The sequence below is a fragment of the Rhipicephalus microplus genome, chromosome 6 (genome assembly GCF_043290135.1).
Source record: "Rhipicephalus microplus isolate Deutch F79 chromosome 6, USDA_Rmic, whole genome shotgun sequence".
NCBI lineage: Eukaryota > Metazoa > Arthropoda > Arachnida > Ixodida > Ixodidae > Rhipicephalus > Rhipicephalus microplus.
This window is the reverse complement of record NC_134705.1, coordinates 189,495,741-189,516,185: the sequence shown is the minus strand read 5'-3', so window position 1 is coordinate 189,516,185 and position 20,445 is coordinate 189,495,741. Positions and strand designations below refer to the sequence as shown.

The 20,445-nt window shown below is 44.6% G+C and overlaps 1 protein-coding gene across 1 annotated transcript in view; it reads right to left on the bottom strand.

Moving 5' to 3' along the window:
* The window catches only part of LOC119168238 (DNA mismatch repair protein Msh3), a 39,836-nt gene extending 23,249 nt beyond the window's left edge, over nt 1-16,587 (bottom strand). Inside the window, exons 1-10 of the mRNA XM_037419643.2 lie at nt 16,013-16,587; nt 14,673-14,781; nt 13,510-13,744; nt 12,987-13,087; nt 12,563-12,729; nt 8,603-8,812; nt 8,019-8,213; nt 5,454-5,586; nt 4,742-4,929; nt 3,189-3,357 (exon numbers count right to left, since the gene is read on the bottom strand). Coding sequence (XP_037275540.2) covers nt 3,189-3,357; nt 4,742-4,929; nt 5,454-5,586; nt 8,019-8,213; nt 8,603-8,812; nt 12,563-12,729; nt 12,987-13,087; nt 13,510-13,744; nt 14,673-14,781; nt 16,013-16,323 — 1,818 coding nt within the window. The 5' untranslated portion in view covers nt 16,324-16,587. The remainder of the gene's footprint in view (nt 1-3,188; nt 3,358-4,741; nt 4,930-5,453; nt 5,587-8,018; nt 8,214-8,602; nt 8,813-12,562; nt 12,730-12,986; nt 13,088-13,509; nt 13,745-14,672; nt 14,782-16,012) is intronic.
* Nucleotides 16,588-20,445: the final 3,858 nt, after the last annotated feature.

Genomic DNA, 20,445 nt, shown 5'->3' with positions numbered 1-20,445 from the left:
AAATGCGACGTTTACCCCCTGCCACGAATTGATGACGCCTTAGACCGTCTACACCACGCCCAGTTCTTCACATCATTAGATCATAAGTCAGGGTGCTGGCAAATTGAAGTTGACGAGGGCGACAGTGAGAAAACCGCGTTCGTGACTCCGGACGGACTCTACGAATTTAAAGTGCTGCCTTTCAGTCTCTGTTCCGCTCCCGCCACACTTCAACGCATGATGGATACTGTACTAGCTGGACTAAAGTGGCAGACGTTTCTTGTATACTTGGATGATGTCGTGTTTTCAAGCACGTTTGACGAGCATCTTTCAAGGCTAAAAAGTGTCCTCACTGCAATAAGGAGAGCAAACCTTACTATCAAGCCCGAAAAGTGCTACTTCGGCTATCAGGAACTCAAGTTTCTCGGTCACGTGGTAAGCCCGGGGGCTGTTCGATCAGATCCGGAGAAGTTGGCTGCCGTTGCCGATTTTCTTCGTCCTGGAGACAAGAAGGCTGTTCAGCGATTCCTCGAACTCTGTGCGTAGTACTGCCGTTTTGCCGAAGGATTTTCGAAAATTGCGGAACTTCTTACAAGACTGACACGGCCAGATGGGCCTTTCGTATGAACGGAAGAACAACAACAAGCCTTTGTAGAGCTACGCAATCGACTGCAGACAGCTCCAGTGCTGGCACATTTCGACGACACTGCCGACACCGAGATCCACACAGACGCCAGCAACGTAGGAATCGGAGCCATTCTAGTTCAATGGCAGAACGGCGCAGAGCGTGTGATCGCTTACGCGAGCCGCAGTCTCACAAAAGCGGAGGCTAATTACTCCACCACCGAAAAAGAGTGCCTAGCAGTCGTTTGGGACATTAGCAAGTTTCGACCCTACCTATACGGCCAGCCATTTCGAGCGGTCAGTGACCACCATTCGCCCTGTTGGCTTGCCAATCTACGGGATCCATCAGGCCGCCTCGCCCGCTGGAGCCTCCGCCTTCAAGAGTACGACATAACAGTGGTCTACTGATCAAGACATAAGCATACAGACGCTGACTGCCTCTCTCGTGCTCCTATTTCCCCGACGTCATCTGACACTGAACAAGATTTACTGGTTCTCGGCATCGTCGATGTGGTGCGGATGGCTGAGCTTCAACATGAGGACACTGAGCTACTTCCCGTCATCCAGCATCTTCAAGGAGAAGACGTTATCGTCCCATGCCGGCTCTCGTTGGTTTAAGAACATATTGCCTGCGGAACAATGTTATCTACAAGAGAAATCTTGAGAGCAGCCAGGAAACTTTCCTCCTCGCCGTTTCAACGGCACTGCGTGAGGAAGTTTTGCAGGCGTGCCACGACGATCCTTCGGCCGGTCACTTAGGCTTTGCTAGGACATTAGCGCGCATCCGACAGAAGTACTACTGGCCACAGCTGTATTCGTCCATTCAGCGCTATGTCCGCACCTGCCATGACTGTCAGAGGCGTAAAGTTCCGCAAAGCCCGCCGGTTTCCTCCAACCTTTAGATCCACCTCGAGCACCATTTCAGCAAGTGGGAATGGATCTTCTTGGTCCATTCCCTACGTCATCCTCAGAAAATAAGTGGATAATCGTCGCAACCGACTATCCGACTCGCTATGCAGAAACCAAAGCTGTGCCTAAGGGAACTGCAGTTGAAGTCGCCAGATTTTTTGTCCACGACATTGTTTTGCGTCATGGTGCACCTGCTGTTCTCATAACCGATCGCGGAGCAGCATTTATGGCAGAGTTATTGCAACAAGTCACCAAGCTGACGCACACCAACCATTGGAAAACAACAGCTTATCATCCCCAAACGAACGGCTTGACGAAGAGGTTAAACAAAACACTGGCCGACATGCTATCTATGTATATTGATGTAGAGCACAAAACCTGAGATGAAATTTTGCCGTACGTCACATTTGCTCATAACACCGCTGTGGAAGAGACCACAGACCTAACACCATTCGAGCTTGTTTATGGCCGTCGCGTCACAACACCGTTAGACGCTATGCTACCCGTAGAACAGGACACCAGCGGAAATGACAGCGTTGACGACTTCGTCGAGAAAGCCGAGGGAGCCCGCCAGCTTACACGGAACCGCATTCGCACGCAGCAAGATATCGACGCTCGCCGTTACAACCAAGGCCGAAGGAACGTCCCCTATCAACCAGGTGACTATGTATGGGTGCGGACACCAGTTCGACATCGTGGGCTTTCGGAGAAGATATTGCGATGCTACTTTGGCCCTTACGAAGTTGTGCGCTGCCTCAGTGACGTGAATTACGAGGTAGTTCCCCAAAGCTCCGACACTAGTTTAAACCCAAGATGTCCACGTCCAGAAGTAGTCCATGTAGTACGGATGAAACCGTACCACACCCGCGAGTTATGAACACTTCGAACTTTTTCCTTATTATCCACAACAGCGTGGGCTTTTTTTTTTTTTTCGTTGACGTGATCATTTTCTTTTTTTTCATGGCCACCTCTAGCATCTGTCAATCGACCGGGACAGTCGCTCTTGAAAAGGGCTAATTGAGGCAAGGTACGCTGGCAACTATAGTAGCCAGCCTCTGAGGAGGACAACGAAGTAAATCAGTGTGCGCGTGCTTTGGTGTTCACGTTTCTGGCCCTTGGGTTACGAAAGTAAATGCCCTGTTTTGTACCTGCGTACCTGTGTCTTTGTGACAATATCAAGGTTTGAGTGCGACAGGGGAAGTGCAACACTTTTCGAACAAAAGCGCACACTGAGTTCAGAATGCTGTCACGATCAACAACGAAGGCCCGCAACTTCCAAGAAACCATTCCTTCTGCTCTCCATGCCTTTCAGTATTCCTAATCACTTCAGTGTTCACAACGACCTTAACACGTCATCCGCTTGTCATCCACAAAACCTGCTGGGAGGTACACACGACAATAAATCGGTGCGTTCTATCTGGTCCATGTTTACTAGTACACTCGAACCTCATTATAACAAACTTGTATGTTACATGAAAATAGGTTCGTTATGGGAAATTTGTTATAATGGTTTTTACTTAACACTAAATCAATCAAGATAATTTTTCATTTACTTCGTTATAACCAATATTTCATTATATCCGGATTCGTTATATCGAGGTTTGAGTGTAGTCTTTCATAATGAAGGTCAGTTGGAGACACTCGGTCGATAAGTAGGACCGTAACACAATAGTTACCGGGAGTCCATTGACTGTCTTGTAGTCAAATGTGGCCACTCCGAGTTGCACGGCAATATCCTTGCGGAGTGAAAGAAGCATCTGCTCAATGTTGAAGACGTCTTCGTAGCATTTCAGAAGATCGGGGTAGTCGGATAAGTCCTTGAAAAGTGTGGCCATGTCATCGCGTCTGCAACAACATGACAGAGATAACTTATACCTCGTTTTCTCACCTATAAGCTGCACAAAAAAAAAAAAATAATGACGAAATGTCAAACTGCAAACCTATATTCGAAATTCTCATATGCCGGCTGCGGGTGCTGCGTTTTCGATGGGGTAGAAATGCTTGGGGTTCGTGTGCTTGGTCTTCGATTGCAGTGCACGATAAAAAACCCTAGGTGGTCAAAATTTCTGGAGCCCTCTGCTACAGTGTCCCTCGTAATCATATCGTAATTTTGGGATGTTTGCCCCAAATATTATTATTATATACGCGACAGTCGGTGGGCAAAAGAGGCCTCTCAGCAATGTATGACGGCTGTAAAACGAAGGGGGCATGAATGCAATACGTGGAGATCTTTTTTAGTTTTCCGTAGGTTATGACACATGCAGGGAAGTGTTACGCACGAGAAATAGTGCTATTTTTCCTCTAACTAGTGAACAAAAAAAAGCACATCCCTTCACTTTATTATACTTCGCAGGCCATCAAGCACCACAACCAAGCACTCGAACAACATCATAATCCCTAGTTCCCGTCAATTTCAGCCACAAAGAATTTGGTTATAGGTTACAGGGTAACACACTTTCCAGAAGTTCACCAGTGTGTCATCCACCCATTTGTAGCATGTGGTTACAAAGAAAATCGTCCTAGATCTCTCAGAAACGAGGCCTCCGGGATGACGAAACCTTTCTCCTGGTTCGGTATTCAAACTCCGGACCATTGCCTTTCTGGGGCAGTCACTCTAGCAATTGAGCTAAGTAGAAGGCTAAGAAAATGCAATTCCAGGGTTGATTATAAATAAAGCAGAGGTTACAAAGCCACTACTCTGAAAAGGCATAGGTCCTAGGGTCGAATCCCACACCCAAAAAAAATTTTTTTTCTCAACAGGAAAATTTTTCTTCTCAGCAATCTACATGTCTTAAACCTCGATATAATGAACACAAATATAATGAGTTATCGGTTATAACAAACTAAGTGATGAACAGTTGTGTCATAGGTGCACTGCTACGAATATACATATATAATAAATTTTGGGATAGTACAACAAAGTATTTTTGTGGCAAGTGTGACTGTTATAATGAGGCTTGAGGGCAAATCATTATGTAAACCCACGTGTACTTTGTATCTGATACATCCGGATTATATACTTCAATCTGTATGTAAATTGGTATCCAAGATCATCCTGTATTTAAGTATGAAATCTGTATCTTCTGAGAAATCGTAAGCATTTCTTATGTGACACAAACATATCGATGACAAAGTTCCTTTCTGTGTACCTTCTTCCAACTTGAGGGCTTCCGCGGAGCTTATTTGGCGTATTACGCTTTTCTCAACGTACAAGAGTGCGCTTACATACTTGGCGGCACTGATGTCCAGGCAGTCTAGATGACCTTCCACGTCTCTCAAGAGCCTCGCGACATTGGCAAAGCAGTTCTTCAACGCTGTGCTCGTGATGCCGAGAGAAAAATTGGTGCAGAGTGCTGAAAAGAGGCTCTGTGCCCGGGACAACGCAGACAATATTTCCACAAGGTCAGACGGCTTCACCTGCACAAAGGTGTGAGAAGGAGCAACAATAGTATCAATAATCTCTGCCAAGCAAAGCTATTACAATATAAACTCGTTGTCATGGCAACATGCCAACATTCATTGCCATGAAGCTGCGGTATGAACTCATGTAAGGGGTGCCCCAAGCTTGGTAGCCCAAAATTTGGAAGAAAAACACCTCCAACAGAGAAACAAGTTTTTTTGTTTTTTTTGTCACCAAGAAGCAAATGGGCATGCAATCTTGAAATGTTTTTGCCAAATCATCCCCATGAATAACGAATCCTGAAAACGTGTGGACAGTTCAATATGAATGAGTGGTTATTTTGCTCCCTGAAGCTAAATAAATGATTCACGACTAATACATCCTGATAGTCTACTGTAAATACATACAGCACATTAACTGACAATAAGTGAGGTAGTTAGCTTGCTCAAACGAAACACCAATGCAGCCCTTGCAAGCCTATCAACAAATTCATGGTTTGGGAGTGCATTACAGTTTACGACTGGGCAAATGGGACGCTTGCCTTCTTGTGCAAAATTGCGCAAAGGCCGCGCTGAACATCTGGCATTCTTGAGAGAAACTTTCGAAGTTCGGGGAGGCTCTTGGCTCCAAGTGAGAGTATGTCTGCAACAGCCTGCTGGCGTTCTTCTATCAACCTGCGTGGAAACAAAATGCTCTCAATGCTTCTTTCAGTATGGTAACCGTATACCCCTTAGGCATAAATTACAATGAACTGTCGATGAATGCATCAAGTACTTATCTACAAGCCGCTAGACACTGCACCACATGTTGCCGTGCACATACTGCCACGTTCGTATCGTTCCACGGTTTATCAACTGATAAGGACTATCTCTTTCCCTTGCCTTTTTTGCGCTTGTTTGGGGTAGCTGCCATAAATTATGATGTGCACGTCTCATCGAATTTCGCGATATACGGTAGGTGGGCGGTGACCGGTCTCACGCAACTCCTTTTAAAAATGAGGCGCTGGTAGTAAATGGGGTTTACTTTTTTTTTTTTAGACGGTCGCTCGCCACTACAGGCGCGCTTGCGTGGAAAGCTTTGGACCGTGCTTTTTGCTTTTCGTTGGGAGAGCACAAGTTCGTTCCAAATAAAGTATCTTGTTTTCTTGTGTCTGCATCACACGTGGACTTCACGTGCATATCGTACGCGACAATCCTATCATAGTGAGCTGTGATAATTATGCAGTAAGTAGGTATCCATTCATCATGCAGTCAACAATAACAATGATAATTGTAAGGAGCTTACATCCCAAAATCACGATATTACTGTAAGAGATGCCGGAGTGGAGGACTCTGAAACTTTGGACCACTTAGGGTTCCTGAACATGCACAAGTAGAAGTACAGTAGACTCGTCAAATGGAACTTAAAGGAACCAGGAAAATATCTTCCATTTGACAGGAATCTTCTTTACTTAGAGATGAACAGGGGTGCACAATACAAGTACTAAACCAGCCATATTAGAGACAGTTGATTCATTTAAGCAGCAATTCCATTTATCTCGTTTTCATTTCCTAAGGGTCTATAGTCTATGGGCATCTAGCCACATGCCTCCATCAAAATGCAGCCCCTGCATCCAGGATTCAATTCCGCAACTTTTGTTCCCTCAGTAATAATGTATTTTTACCCAAGAACTTGGTCACAACGAACTCATAGTAGTGCACAAGCTAGTTCACAACTGGTTTAAGGAAACATTATAAATACTTAATTGCTCCCCCACCATCTGTTATCAGCACTGCTAGAGAGCATGGTACACGGTGGCAGAGCACGCCAGCTTCTCTCCAAAAGCTACCATTTTTAACTACGCTAAGGGCATACTGCCAGTTCGATGAATCCAACTTGAGCATGAAAAGGGTCCAATTTAATTCAAGGCTTGACATCTGTGACTTTTCCATCACCACGACTCCTCACACCTGACGACAAACCTCGCACACGTGGTTCGCGAAGGAGATGTTGTAAGCATAACATGACATTGATAAGTTTAAAAACACATGCATTTCCACGAAGCGAATGAAAACGAGTGGGCGAAGCCAGGTCCTAAGGTTCATAATCTCTACGTTGAAGTCACTGACCAGTATAAACGACGGGCTGATAGACGTTCATATAGACGGATGGGACGAACAGACCAGGTGATCGCGTATTGTGCCATCATACACTTGATTGATGTACCCATAAAGTTGTTTTTTTCCACAGATGATCTCGTTCTTCATTGTGCAGGTGTTCAGTTTTGATTTCGGTTTTTATGGAGCGTGACGGACGCAGACAACAAGGCTCAGCCGGCCGAAGGGGATTTTTTCCTCATATAGAAATAGAAAATAGAAAAACGGCACCGGGCACATTAGAAGTGCTTGCCAAATATTTCAGCACTTCGGTTCTCATGGACGACCTTACTACATTCCAGCAATGCACTTGCCCACAACCATGGACAAGTTAAGGTCGTCCGTGAAATACTGCCGCAATATAGCTAACTAAAAACCATGCAGCTAATTCTTCTTTGTCGCACACAGAATGTGCTACAAACCGTATCATTTTTCGCAGCAATGCCGTGACGAAAACTGACTGCAAATGATGCAGGAAAGCCAAGCCTTTTCCAATCGACTTCGATATAACAAACATGAATATAATGACTTATTGGTTGTGACAAAATAAATAACGAACAGTCTTGCCATACAGTAACAAATATATGCTTACAACGACTGTCCAGGTATAATGAAGTTACATTCATGTCATATGCAACCTTGTTCTAGTGAGGTCTGAGGGTTAAAAACTAAGTTCTTTCTTGACGTTCTCCAATAAAGAGAATTGTTTCAAACCAATGATAAATGGAGTAATAAGAAAAGAATTGGTAATTTTTATTGCTCTATCAAAAGTAACTTTATAAATAAAGGATTCAAATGCAATTGCTGTCTCCAGAGTTCACAGTATCAAACAAAGTAAATACTACATCACGGTGAAAAAGCGTCCTATCATTTACAGTTTTTCACTACAGTACAATGTGTATAAAGCAACCAGCACAGCTAAAACCTTACGCAAAATGTTTACACGTTCTTTCATCGATAGCACCACTCACTCCAAGTCGGCCAATGGTTGACCAATCCACGAGAAAAGTAAGCGGCGACCGAAGGCCGTCAGTGCATGGTCCAAGTGACCGAAGAGGCTGCCTTTTATGGATCCATCCGTCGAGTTCCGAAACACGTCCAGCCGCCGCAGCGTCGCCGCTGTGAGATCCATTTTGCGACATCCACCAGATATAGGAGTGAAATTACTGGAAACAAGAGAAAGCCACCAAATCAGGTCACAACGTAGGCACGTCCATAAAACAGTTGCAAAACCTTCCGCGACAACTTCACCGTGCTACATAAATTTATACACAGATCTTCCGACCTTCGTACAACTGTTATATGCGGTGTTGCGTTATATGTACTTAGCCAACACGCAGGCAGGCATGCTGGTCTAATGCCCGAGAATGGATCAATAGCAAATATGGTGACCCATATAAAGTATTGCAGAGCTCCTACGAGTTGTACAACACTTGCCCTACACCTGCCCGAACTTCACCAATTCTGAACACGTTCACAACTTTGGTTATTTTGCAATGAAGATATTTCGATTCGTGAGTAAAAAGTAAAGTTCGAGAGCTTCAAAATCATTTGCCTGATGTCTCTGAGAATTTCCTCCAGTTTGAATGCTTTCAGGTATTCCAGGAGCGAGCCAACGCAGCAGATGATGACCGGCGGGATTGCCATCAGCTGGGCGATGCTCGACGAATTCTTGTCGGCCGAGTAGAAGGCAGTCAGAGTGTCTAGGCTGGGAGATAGTTTGAAGTGATCTGGCAGAAGCCGCTCCACACGCACACCTTCACGACTGCAACAAGCAATGCAGACAAGTACTTGCAGCTTGTACAACATAACAAGCCATTTCAAACAAACCAAATTCCTAGTTTTTGTGTATCCCTAAATTTATGACACAGCATTATCATGTGGAGATGTGACTTACATTTACTGTTTCTGTGTAGTATTGGAAACAAACAAACCACTAATGCTGAGATAATGGTAAATTAAGCAATCTCGTTGCCTTAAAGGGTTGCTAAACCAGCCAAAGGTCCAAATTCAGCTGTGGTGTTGCAGACTGGCACGAGTCTACAACAAACACGTCGCTGTTATGGCGCCTTTTAAACGGCGCCATAACAGCGCATGTACATGTAGGTACATGCGTTCGATGATTCGAAATGGGCCCCCACTTGTTTCACTCTTCCCTTCACTACACTCTACTAAATGTCCCATCCCTCCTCCTGCTCATCCCACAAAAAGGAAAATCTGAGAGTATGTGTTCCTTCGAGCAGACCAACACATGATTTGTCGTGACTGACATGACAGGATGACATACTAATACCGGGGCGAGTCCCGACAATTACTGAGAGGCCTGGAGAGAAGAAGCAAAAGTTTCTCGCAATTTGTGGGACACTTACAGCTCGCAGCGCCGTCGTGTTTGGCATTGCTGATTGTGACGGCATTCTGAACTCGAAGCGCCCGTTTACATGAAGCGCTAAACAACTAACGTGGCGGTCTAGGGGCCGTTTAAGTTTTACTACATCACTTCTGGTCAAAATATCTTGCCAAGCGCGACTGCTTAGCTAGAAGCAGTACAGCGTTTAACTACGCGCTGAACATGGGACGATTCGGAAGGAATTTCAAATTTTTTTACCCTTTTTGGAATGCTTGTTGCATGCACATCGGTATCACACGTCATTTGAATGGACTGTTGAATTCAGTTTATGAAGGAATAGAGCATGAAATGACTGCCTAAAAATTGGATAATTATTTATGTTGTAATTATAATTGATTTCCATAACATAAACTGTAACCTATTTTAACACTTAGACACGTCTTTGTTTTGACATCCAGAACCTTGGCATCAAATTATGTATGCATTTAATGGCTAAATAATTATCCAAAAATTAAATAATTATTTCCAAAAACTGGATAATTATTTACATTGTAATTATAATTATTTGTCATAATATAAACTGTAACCTATTCTAACACTTAAAAATGCCTTTATTCTAACATCCAGAGTTTTGGCATCAAATTATGTACACATTTAATGCATTTACAGACCGTAATTCGTAATGTACGTCGGAAAGGAGCAAACAAATACACGCACATTCATGCATATATACATACATATTCCCACATACAAATAAATGCACAGGAAGACATAGCATTGGAGTGTTTAGTGTACAGTGAGGATGAAAAGTAATGCAAACAGCGCAGAGTCTATATTCTCAGCCGCCGCACATTTTTTTTCAAGCAGACGCAGCCTGGGAAGGCAATAAAAGGCCACTAGAGTCATCCACAATACTACAACCAAGAACCCTTTTAGAATATTCATTACCCTGAAGGTCAGAACATGATGAAAACAGCCTGCCGCACTGTTCGTGTTTCTTTTCATCTAACTTGTACCTAACTGTGTACATAAAAAAATTACATAACATGATCGCCACAGCGCTCTGTCAATTCCATGTGTACCACCGCGAGATAAAGGTGCGCGTGTGAGTGTTCACCTCCTCCTCTCCGCGGGCAATACACACATGAGAAATAAGAGCGCGTGCCGCCGTGTCGTGACGATGTGGCGATGTGCACTCATTGTGCCATTTTGCTGGTAATGCTGAAAACAATCTTTAGGGGCACCTAAACAGCCTCCGGTATTTCTTTAGCAGTTCAACTAAACACACACATTGAGTTCATAATGCCACAGCGACCAACAGCACCAAACGCGACAGTGTTATGAGACACGGGTGCACCACGACATAGGGAAAAAAATTCCGCACACCCCTCCGAGCTATTCGTTTCCCTAGCATTGACTGCGACATCGGCACATTTGTTTTGACATCTCAGCACTAACAGAAACCTGTTTGTCTACAGCAGTTATGTAGTCGAGCACACTTGCAACGATACCCAAGTGCCATGAAAATTTCATTGTTGTAACCTATATTTGGTGTAGATGAATACACAGAAAGAATCAAAATAGGGAGACTGAAGGCTGTTGAGAGAAAACCGTGATATGGGATGGGATATGCCAACAGACATCAGTGATAAAAATGAAACAAAGCAGCCAATTTTTCAGACATGCTTGAAAATTCGGATGCTGTCACAGGACTGCCACAAGCCCCATAAGGCCAATGTATCAAGTCCGAAATTTCGGATGCTGAAATTCTTCAAAGAAGCAACTTTTTATTCAATTTGCATGTTTTAACCAAGGCCACTACCCCTCCCACGCTGCAGTGGATTTCAAAAGTCAGCTTTATCGCAAAGTCACAGCGCTATACGGTGAAGCATACCATAAAAATACCTCTACTGCTTTTGTTTTCTTTCCCCCTCCCCCCATGTGATACCCTAAAAAGGGCCTTTAAGGGTACAATAAATGATGACGATGATAACTAAATCTGGAAGGGCCTAGGAATTGAAGGCAGAGGTTAACCTGCTTGAATTTCCCATTTTCTTCTTGCTTTTTTTTTTTTTTTTTCAAGGATTTCACGTACCGTTTTTTATCGGCACAGTCACCCTGCAGAGAAAATTGATTGTAATCGATGATGCAGCATGCATTTCTGTAAGCAGGCGATTTCACCATATGAAACATACAAATGCCGACCATTCAGCAGCCTCTCATTGTTATAAACGATATATTGTTAAAACCAATATCATCACAAGTGTGTTCAATAGTACACTCGCTGCGTGCTTCTGTCTTGGCACGGTGAGAAGGGAGAGACAAATAGATGAATGACGTGCATCGAAGGAAACAGCAAAACAAGCTAGGGCTGTTTTTAAATCATCAAATAGCTCTAACGTCGATATAATGAACCCAGATATACCAAAATATCTGCTATAAAGAAGTGAATGAAAAATAGTCTCGCAATAGATAAAGAAGTGAATGAAAAATAGTCTCGCAATAGATATAGTGCTAGAAATATACCTTTACAATGAATTTTTGGACATAACGAAATCCTTTCTTTGTAAGATACGAAATTGTGTTATTGAGGTCTGAATGTATGTGTAAATCCCCTATTGCGGCACCATTTGGGAAAATTCCCACAGCACCATAGTCATTACTGACTTGTGCACAACTTCAATACCGCAACATAATTTTGACATTCGTGGCAGGCGTGTAGCCAAAGGAGGAGGAGGAGGAATAAACTTTATTATAAGAAACCAGCAGGTTTAGGTGGCCGGGCCTAGGCTTTCCATGAGGGGACGTCAAGGGCTTGCCTCGACGCCGCCTCACAGGCGTGCTGGGTCGCCCAGGTTTGGTCGTCAAGAGCGGGGCTCCGCAGAGCCTCATGGAGCTTCGACGAAAGGGCCATGGCGTTAGTGTGCGTGTAGCTAAAAATTGTTTTTTTTTTTTCTGGGGGTGGTGTGGGTGGGGGGGCATTTTATTTATTTCGGGGAGGACACCCCCTTGAAATGGTCAATTTTTGCTCTCTGTGCTATGACGAAAAAAAATTTGAGGTCGTGGAGGGGGGGGGGGGGGGGCACTGGGCCAGTGTGCCATTTCCCCTGGCTACGCCCTATCTCCGTGGTGGTTTAAGGGCCCTTTCAGAAACTAGCGTTCACTTACCTCGAGCTTGTGAAATTGCACACCGTTTTCTCCAACATGGAGTGACACTTCTCAGATAGAAGAATCTCGACCGGTTGAAGGCTCTCGAGTCTCTGTTCTAGTTCACAGGACGATGCGCTCTCCTCAAACGTGTCATAGAGAACTGCTCCCGTGGTCGGCTGGGCCGCCTGCAACCACGCGCGTTTGGACGAGGACGAAAGCAAAGGTCTTGGGGGAAGCGCTAATCTGGTCATGTGTTCTCTGTCGCTAATTATGAAATAAAGAAGAAAGAATAACATGAGTGTAACGCTAATCCAATGTTCTTCTCTCATTTCTTTCGCTCTCCCATTCTTGCTCCTTTCTGCGTTAAGCTGTTAAGCAGACTAGGCCGCCAACTAGCGCTACAAAGAGTGCTATTGTTAACAGGTAGAGCAAACGTACGCACCACAACCCCGACGAGTATGTGATTTGGCGTCGCACAGTCAGCCTCGCATATGGATATCAAGTAGCCTCCCTTGTTTGAGTCTTCACAACCGGCTGAGAGTTCTGGGGGGCAAGCAAGAAAAAGCCCTGAGTAATAACAAAAACCAAAACAACAACAATGCCAATAATATCTGTACTATACTTCAAAGCTTTGTTTTTTTTTACACAAAGTTGAACAACGGGAATTTTTGATGAGGAGGATAATTACTCTTCTGACAGCTGCTGGAACATAGCATGAACAGGGCTGTGCATTCAACAAAGCGATCATCTGTAGCAATATCTAGCACATTGAAGGTAAGTGAACATTAAATGTGCAGAGGATTCGATTTCCTGATAGCTCATCTGCTGCTTTTCTTGGTTGCTGAGCTGCTGAAAAACAACCTGCATGCACAAAAGTGCGCACTGTGCCTGAAAAGATGAAGCAATTCAGTGGGAATGCTCCACGTCATCACATAATCAGCGGCACTACAGAATAATCAGTATACCTTCTCCGATCAATGTCGACTTGGTGAACAACGCCGTCAATTCACGGGTGAAGACGGTAGACTTTGATGTCCCGACCGACTTGAGCGCTGCCGACTCGGTCTGCCGGACTATGCCCACTTTGTGGCCGCGGGAAACGAGCCGCTCCACGTGGAAGCCCAAGCGGTGAACTGGAACACTGGCCGTCATGAAGTTGTGGTCACGGTTGCACATGATGGAGAGCTCACGAGAAGCCAGCTGCGTGCACAACGGTGAGTTGCCGCATCAAAAAACTACAGTTATATAATACACCATGCACGAATGCAGTTTGTCAGAAGCAGGTATTAATTGAGCCAGAATTATTCAATCACACTAGTTGCGAAACTGCATTCCAAAATCCGGACATCAAATTGGCCGATTCTGTGGGAATTAGCGGACGGTTGCCCCATCTGGGAATAGTAACGCACAATACAAATTAAAGCGTTTAGTAGTTAGTGTGCTGATCACCAGGTGGCACGACAATTTAACACTCTCACCATCTGGTCTAATAGCGTGTCCGAATTTTGATACATGGAGCCTATGGGGAGTTTTGCAACTTGTATGATTGAATAACTCTGGTATAACATAGGTAGTTTAATGGTGAACAGGAGTTTGAGACACGACAAACAAGAAGGCGCAAGAAAAATAACTTGTTGCAAAATGTGTCGTTTCCCTTATGCCTTTTTTTATGTTCCATTTCTAGCAATGTTGCTAAATTTGAAATGAGCAACCAGCTAGCCAATGATTCTTCATTAGCTACGAAGTCGACAACGCACGCAATTTCATACTACATAGTCAAGATCACTTGTAGGATGCATTACACAGCCAGTTTTCCTTTAAATTAAGTCAATACAAATATGCATATCATACGTGGCTAAAAAAACTCAGGCTCTGGTAAGCTGCATATGACATGAATCACACCTTACTAACTGAAGCAACCTTGTTATTGAAGCCCCTTTCTGGGTGAAGCAAGATATTCGTCAAGTATTAAGCCTGACTTTAACAAGGCATTAACTCGGTACCAGATTACATACAGTACTTTTACAACGGATCAATGCACGTGCTGTGCCTTGTGTTTTTTTCTAACATACAAAACTCTCTCCATACAGATAAAATACCGGTGAAAGGGCAATAAATGCAAGATTACCTCCGCATCTTCTCCGAAAAAGCGGAAGCGATATCCGCATTCAACCAGCAAGACAGTGTTGGGGTGTCGCTGCTTGATGGCCACAACTTGGCTCTCAAGTGGCGTGTAGCTGTAAAAAGAATCAATAAATTGCAAAAGAAAAGAACAGCACAACGTGAGAGTTTTTTAAATATCACATGAACACATCTGTTGGAAAGACGGTCTCTAATCATGACACCGTGCAGCAGACCTGCAGCCTTGATGTAGTCACCAAAAGCATCGAGATGACAGTCTCCAAAGCTCATTACTGTAGATTGTTAGTATGACATCATGCATGTGCCGTAGTATCAAATGCAAGTCAGTTTTCAGGATCTCCTGCGTTTAGGTAACTGCACAAAGAATCAATATGATAGCTCCTAAAGCTCATTACTCCAGTCACTCATGACCTTATGAGTGCTTCACGGTATCAAACGCAAGCCGGTTTTGTTTACAAGATCTGCATTTATGTAATCAATACAGAATCGACATGACAACGTCCAATCTATATTAGCTTAGCCTCCTATCTTGACATTGTGATTATTTCACTCTATTAAATGGAAGCCAGTTTACATGACTTTCTGCCCTTAGGTGACCACAGCAGAAAGAATGGCGATGAAAGCCACCAATGCTCATTACTGCGGTGTCTTTACCATGGCATTGGGAGTGTTTTGTAGTATCAAAAACAATATGTTTGTGGGATCTTCTGCCCAAGGAATCAAAATGACAGCTTCTAATGCTCAGTACTTGAGCTTCCTATCATAACATCTTGCATGCTTTGTAGTGCCAAATGGAAGTCCATTTACAAGATATTCAGCTCTCACATTATCGCACCAAGAATCGAGATGACAGCTTCTAACTCTCATTACCATAGTATTTAATGATGCCATCGTGCATGCTCCTTAGTATCAAATGAAAGTCCATGTACAGGATGTGTGATTCATACCAAGAATCTAGATGGCCGATCTCCAACGCTCATTACTCAAGCCTCTTAACACAACATCTTGCATGCTTTATTGTACAAAATGCGGGTATGTTTTACTGCATCTTATCACGTATGTCATCGCACAAGTGGTTATACTGGACAGCTTCTGAAGCCACGCAACTCTATATGGTCACTATTCTCGAAGATGTATTCTCAAACTCACGCGCTTCAATTCAAGTAAGAGAATGCGTTGCTTGGCTAGTTCATTACTAATGCTAAACTGCAAAGCCCGAATTCGGGACAAAAAAAAAAAAGAATGCAAAGAGCACAGGACGAGCGCTAAAGATTGGCGTTTCGCAGCAGGACTTCCCAGGTCGTGATTCCCAGCACCAAAACCGACCTTGTTGTTTTGGGGTTTCCGGCATCATCGGCGCTTTCGGCAAGCGAGTCGCAGTTCTCGCTGTTCGCCGCGGTGCAGTCCGTCTGACGTGACGCCGCGCCAAAACGTGAGCACAGCCTGTTCTTGATGTTGGTGAAGTCGCCGCCTGCGAGTCCCTTCCTTTTGCCAGAAGCCGGTGTCCTCGAAGACGACGCATCGCTCGCACTCTGCTTCGAGTCTCTTTTCCGGGTCTTGCCGCCGCTTCCGTCTTTCCGCGACTTCGACGCAGCCCGGCGCCTGATTATAGCGCGTAGCTGCGCCGGGGGAACCATATCCTATTCTATTGACAGCGCGTGTATTGCCCTTATTTAGGTTCCTGCGGATCACTCGTTCATGGTGCGTTCACAGTCCATACGGAAGAACGAACGTTGAATAGCTGCTACTAGTTTCAAGGGTAAGTTAACATCCGTGTCATCACGTACAGTCGTGATGTTCGCTAAAGAAGTAATTGCGCGCTCTATGAAGTTCAATCACTTTGAAAACACCCCGTGTTGAGAACACAGATACCGCCATTACGTCGAAACCAAACCGAAACCAACGTTTCCGTGGTTTGCAACATAATTTGTGATTTCTCGTGGGAAAAGTTGAACACGATGCATGAATAAAACAACGCTATTATTACTTTGTCATCTCTGCATCTCCTTCAACTGATCATTACGCTGAATTGTACATAGATGTTTGCAATTTCTTGATCGCATTGCAGTAACTATTCTCAAAAACAAGTTTTATAGAGGTGTTCAGCGGTTTCATTATGAAACCCTATACTTATAGAGTTTCATACAATAATAGTTGTAAGAAACTATGCGTACGCCGCTGTGTTCAAAACTTATTTACATATCTCGAAGGCTTTTTGCTATGCGTCAAAATCAGTTTAAGGCACGTTTGAGGTAAAAGCAATTGATGACCGTTATCATTCATCTATTATTACTTATTATGTCATTCAGGGACCACGCACACAACAGCGGCTATACGAGCATAGCCTCCTCTATAACTTTGTGCCCGAGCGGTCGGTCCCTCAGCGCCGTCCCCCGAGCTATTATTAGGGTGCCTGAATGGTTTCCCTCGCCATTCAGGCACCCTAGCTATTATGGGATGCGAGCGCTCCTGGCGGAGCGCCGAGGCGCAAAACGAGAGAATGGATGGCAGCTATGGAGAAAAAACCGGCTTTGAGTAACTACCGAAAGGGCAAAAATGAAATAAGGAGGGAGGCATTTTACGATAATTCAAGGGGAAGCGCTTTACTGTTTGAAGCGAGATCGGGTTGCCTTAGAACGCGTAGTTATAAAGCAAGATTCAGTAAAGAAGAAGAACAATGCACATGCTGCGGGAAAGATAAGGAAACGGCGGAGCATGTTCTGATTGAATGTGGAGATATCCACCCAGGTGTACGTTTGGGCACGAGCCTACAGGAAGCCTTGGGTTTTAGGGACAACAATGGAAAGCTGAACACACCCGCGATTGAAATAAGTAAGAGACGGTTAGAGTATTGGTGGCAGAAAATTAGAGAGAAAGGACAAAAATAAATATTGGAAAAATAAAATATGGACAGTGTGCCGTAAATGGCAGAGAACTTAAGCTGAAAATTTACCTTTTTTTCCATTAAGATAGAATTTATCAAAGTAGAGGCATTAGGCCAACATAAAAAAAGAAAAAAAGGTTTTTTTTTTTTTTTTTGTCGAGCCTGGTGGCATACTTGTCACCACCCCGTTATAAAGGGGACGCTCATAGCATCCATCCATCCATTCCATCCAGCTCGCGCCTCGCTTGCTGCAGCAACAGGCGCACACCGCTACGCCGCGGTTTTCCCGTCGCGCGCAAATTTGGTTTGGCGTGCTCGATGTAAAACTGTGCTTGGCCCATTGTGTTTTCTGCTTGCCCTTGATGTTTTTTCTGGCACAATAGTCTCTTCTTAACGTATACGCATAATCCAATGCAATGTAGACGGTTTCTAGACCGTCATAAACGCAAGCGTGCATAGGCCGCGTCGTCTGCTGTTATTATGGGATTGGTGCGGCATCTGGCGGCGAGCGCCAAAACTATAAGGGACGGATGGCGCGTATGTATTTAGCGCTAATGCGCGGGCACAAAAAAATATAGGAGGCTATGATACGAGTTATATTGCCAACAAATACATGAACGCATGCGGCCTTCACATCTCAAAGGCCGCGTGCTATTTATTGCGTCTTGCGTTAAAGCCGCTCGATGGCAGCAGTTGCTAAGCCACCGATAGGCGCGGGAAAACTGAACAACGTAAATTGCGACCTTCGGCGGTGATGTTCCGTACTACGCCGAAGGATACTAGTTCACTGTATTCATGGCACTGCGGCCGAACGCTCGCTAAACCTTTCGAAAACCAAGGAGGTTACGCCCAGCGAGTATGACGTAGCAAACTTTTTCAGTCAGATAGTGCTCAATGTACATGCCAATGGCTGCTAATGGGAAATGAGAGGCGGAGAATTCGGCTTTTACTTTCTTACGGCTTGCGCTTCGTATCTACTTCCCATTTTTAACCACCTCGAGTTCATTCATGGTATATACAAGTTCATTGTATTCATGGCACTGCGACTCAACGCTCGCTAAACCTTTCTAAAGCTAAGGAGGTTACACTCAGCGAGTATAACGTAGCAACCCTTTCTTGTCAGAGAGTGCTCAATGTACATGCCAATGGCTGCTAATGGTGATCGCAGCCTGCGCGTTAAATAAAAGCCGAATGCTCCTGTCTCTCATTCCCCATTAGCAGCTATTGACATGTACATTGAGCACTATTTTTTATTGTTCAACAACGCACAGAAGAAGTCTCTCACCGGCACCACCTTGGAGGTCAAAATGTTATACTTGTCACATTCTACGGGGGACGAATGGGTGCCGATATAAGGAGCTTCGCCCCTAAAAAATAGAGGGACTGTAGGACGATTTGCTCACTCCCGACATATGGACCAGATTTCGATACATGAAGCTTGTGGGGAGTTTTGCGATGAGTATGATTAAATCACTCTGATGAGAAAACGTCATCACTCCACTTTGATATTGTTCATTGATTTTTAAGCATGTTGTCATTTAAATTCGACTCCCCATAGTTGAAAACAGCACGAAATAAACACGGGCGAGAATTCACACAGAACCAGGGTACTTCCGGTTCGAGGCCTCGCCTCTCCGCTGGTTCAGGGTGTGTGCTGTTCGTGGTGGTCCAGGTTGTGTGCTGTTCATCTGGCACGCGTTTGAAACCGTTTCTCTAGTGGCTGTGTTCTTGAATTTTCTCGCAAACGGATACAGTATATTTCGCATTTTAAAGAACAAAGCGAGAAGTGGAAAGTTGTCAAACACGGGCAACAGTGAGACTGCGAGGTGTCTCGTGTCGAATCTCGAACGCAGCATGCGAATGTAGATATTTCGCCAAAATTCAATAATATTTCGCCAGTATCGCTTGACTTATTATCTTCCAGGACAAACGGTGCCCATCTCTGAAATTACTCACACGCGTATGGGCGTAGGCAGAATTTTTTTTTTTCAGGATGGGCACCACCTTGATTTCGGGGGGGGGGGGGGGGGGACACCAGCACGGTGGGCCATCCTCTGACTTCACCACTGCACACGAGCGCATGGTGCCACATCTCAACATACGTACAGGGCGGCGTCAAAAGTTCCCAGCCCACGCTATCATAGGGATACATGGCATTCGACCATTTCAGTGACTACATATAGGCGGAGCAGCGGAAGGTCGAAATGGCGGACAAGACGGCGATGTCGCGAGCGTTTGCGTCAGCGACGCAGAGCGTGAAAACGCGTTCATTGGTTCATCACTACTGAGAGACCGAACTGCGCCGCAGTTTTACCACCATGTGACAGCTTCCGAGCACGGCCACGTGGCGCCGCCTGCATCGCTGGAATGACCAAATAGCGGCCTGGGAACTCTTCACCACCCCTGTACATTCCCAAATCGCAAAAGTACGTGTCAGATCAAGTGCGCCGATTCCGTATTCTTGTAATTGCATATATCGCATTTTCTCTTTTTTTGTTACACTTGTGGTAAACTGATGAGGACGTAAACGGTCAACAAAAATAAACAAACAACCACTCGTTTAAGTATTTCAGGACGCGATGCGATCGACGTTGCTTTTGAAACAAGAAGTTCCGTGTAATAGAGTCTTTAGTATTTCAGACTTGTAAGCGCGATAGTGTCGACACCTACTAGTAAAACTTCAAAGACAAATCTACATCGAGTGAGCAGGACTTCAGGCGCATGGAAACAGGACGTGAGAGTATACGCGGCGGAACGACATCTCACTTAAAGTAAGTTCAGAGGCGCAAAATAAAAAACCAGAAAATTGCTAGAGTTGTTTACTTTCAAAGTAACAAATATTTTACAAATTACGTTCGTTATGTCGACCCCGAGA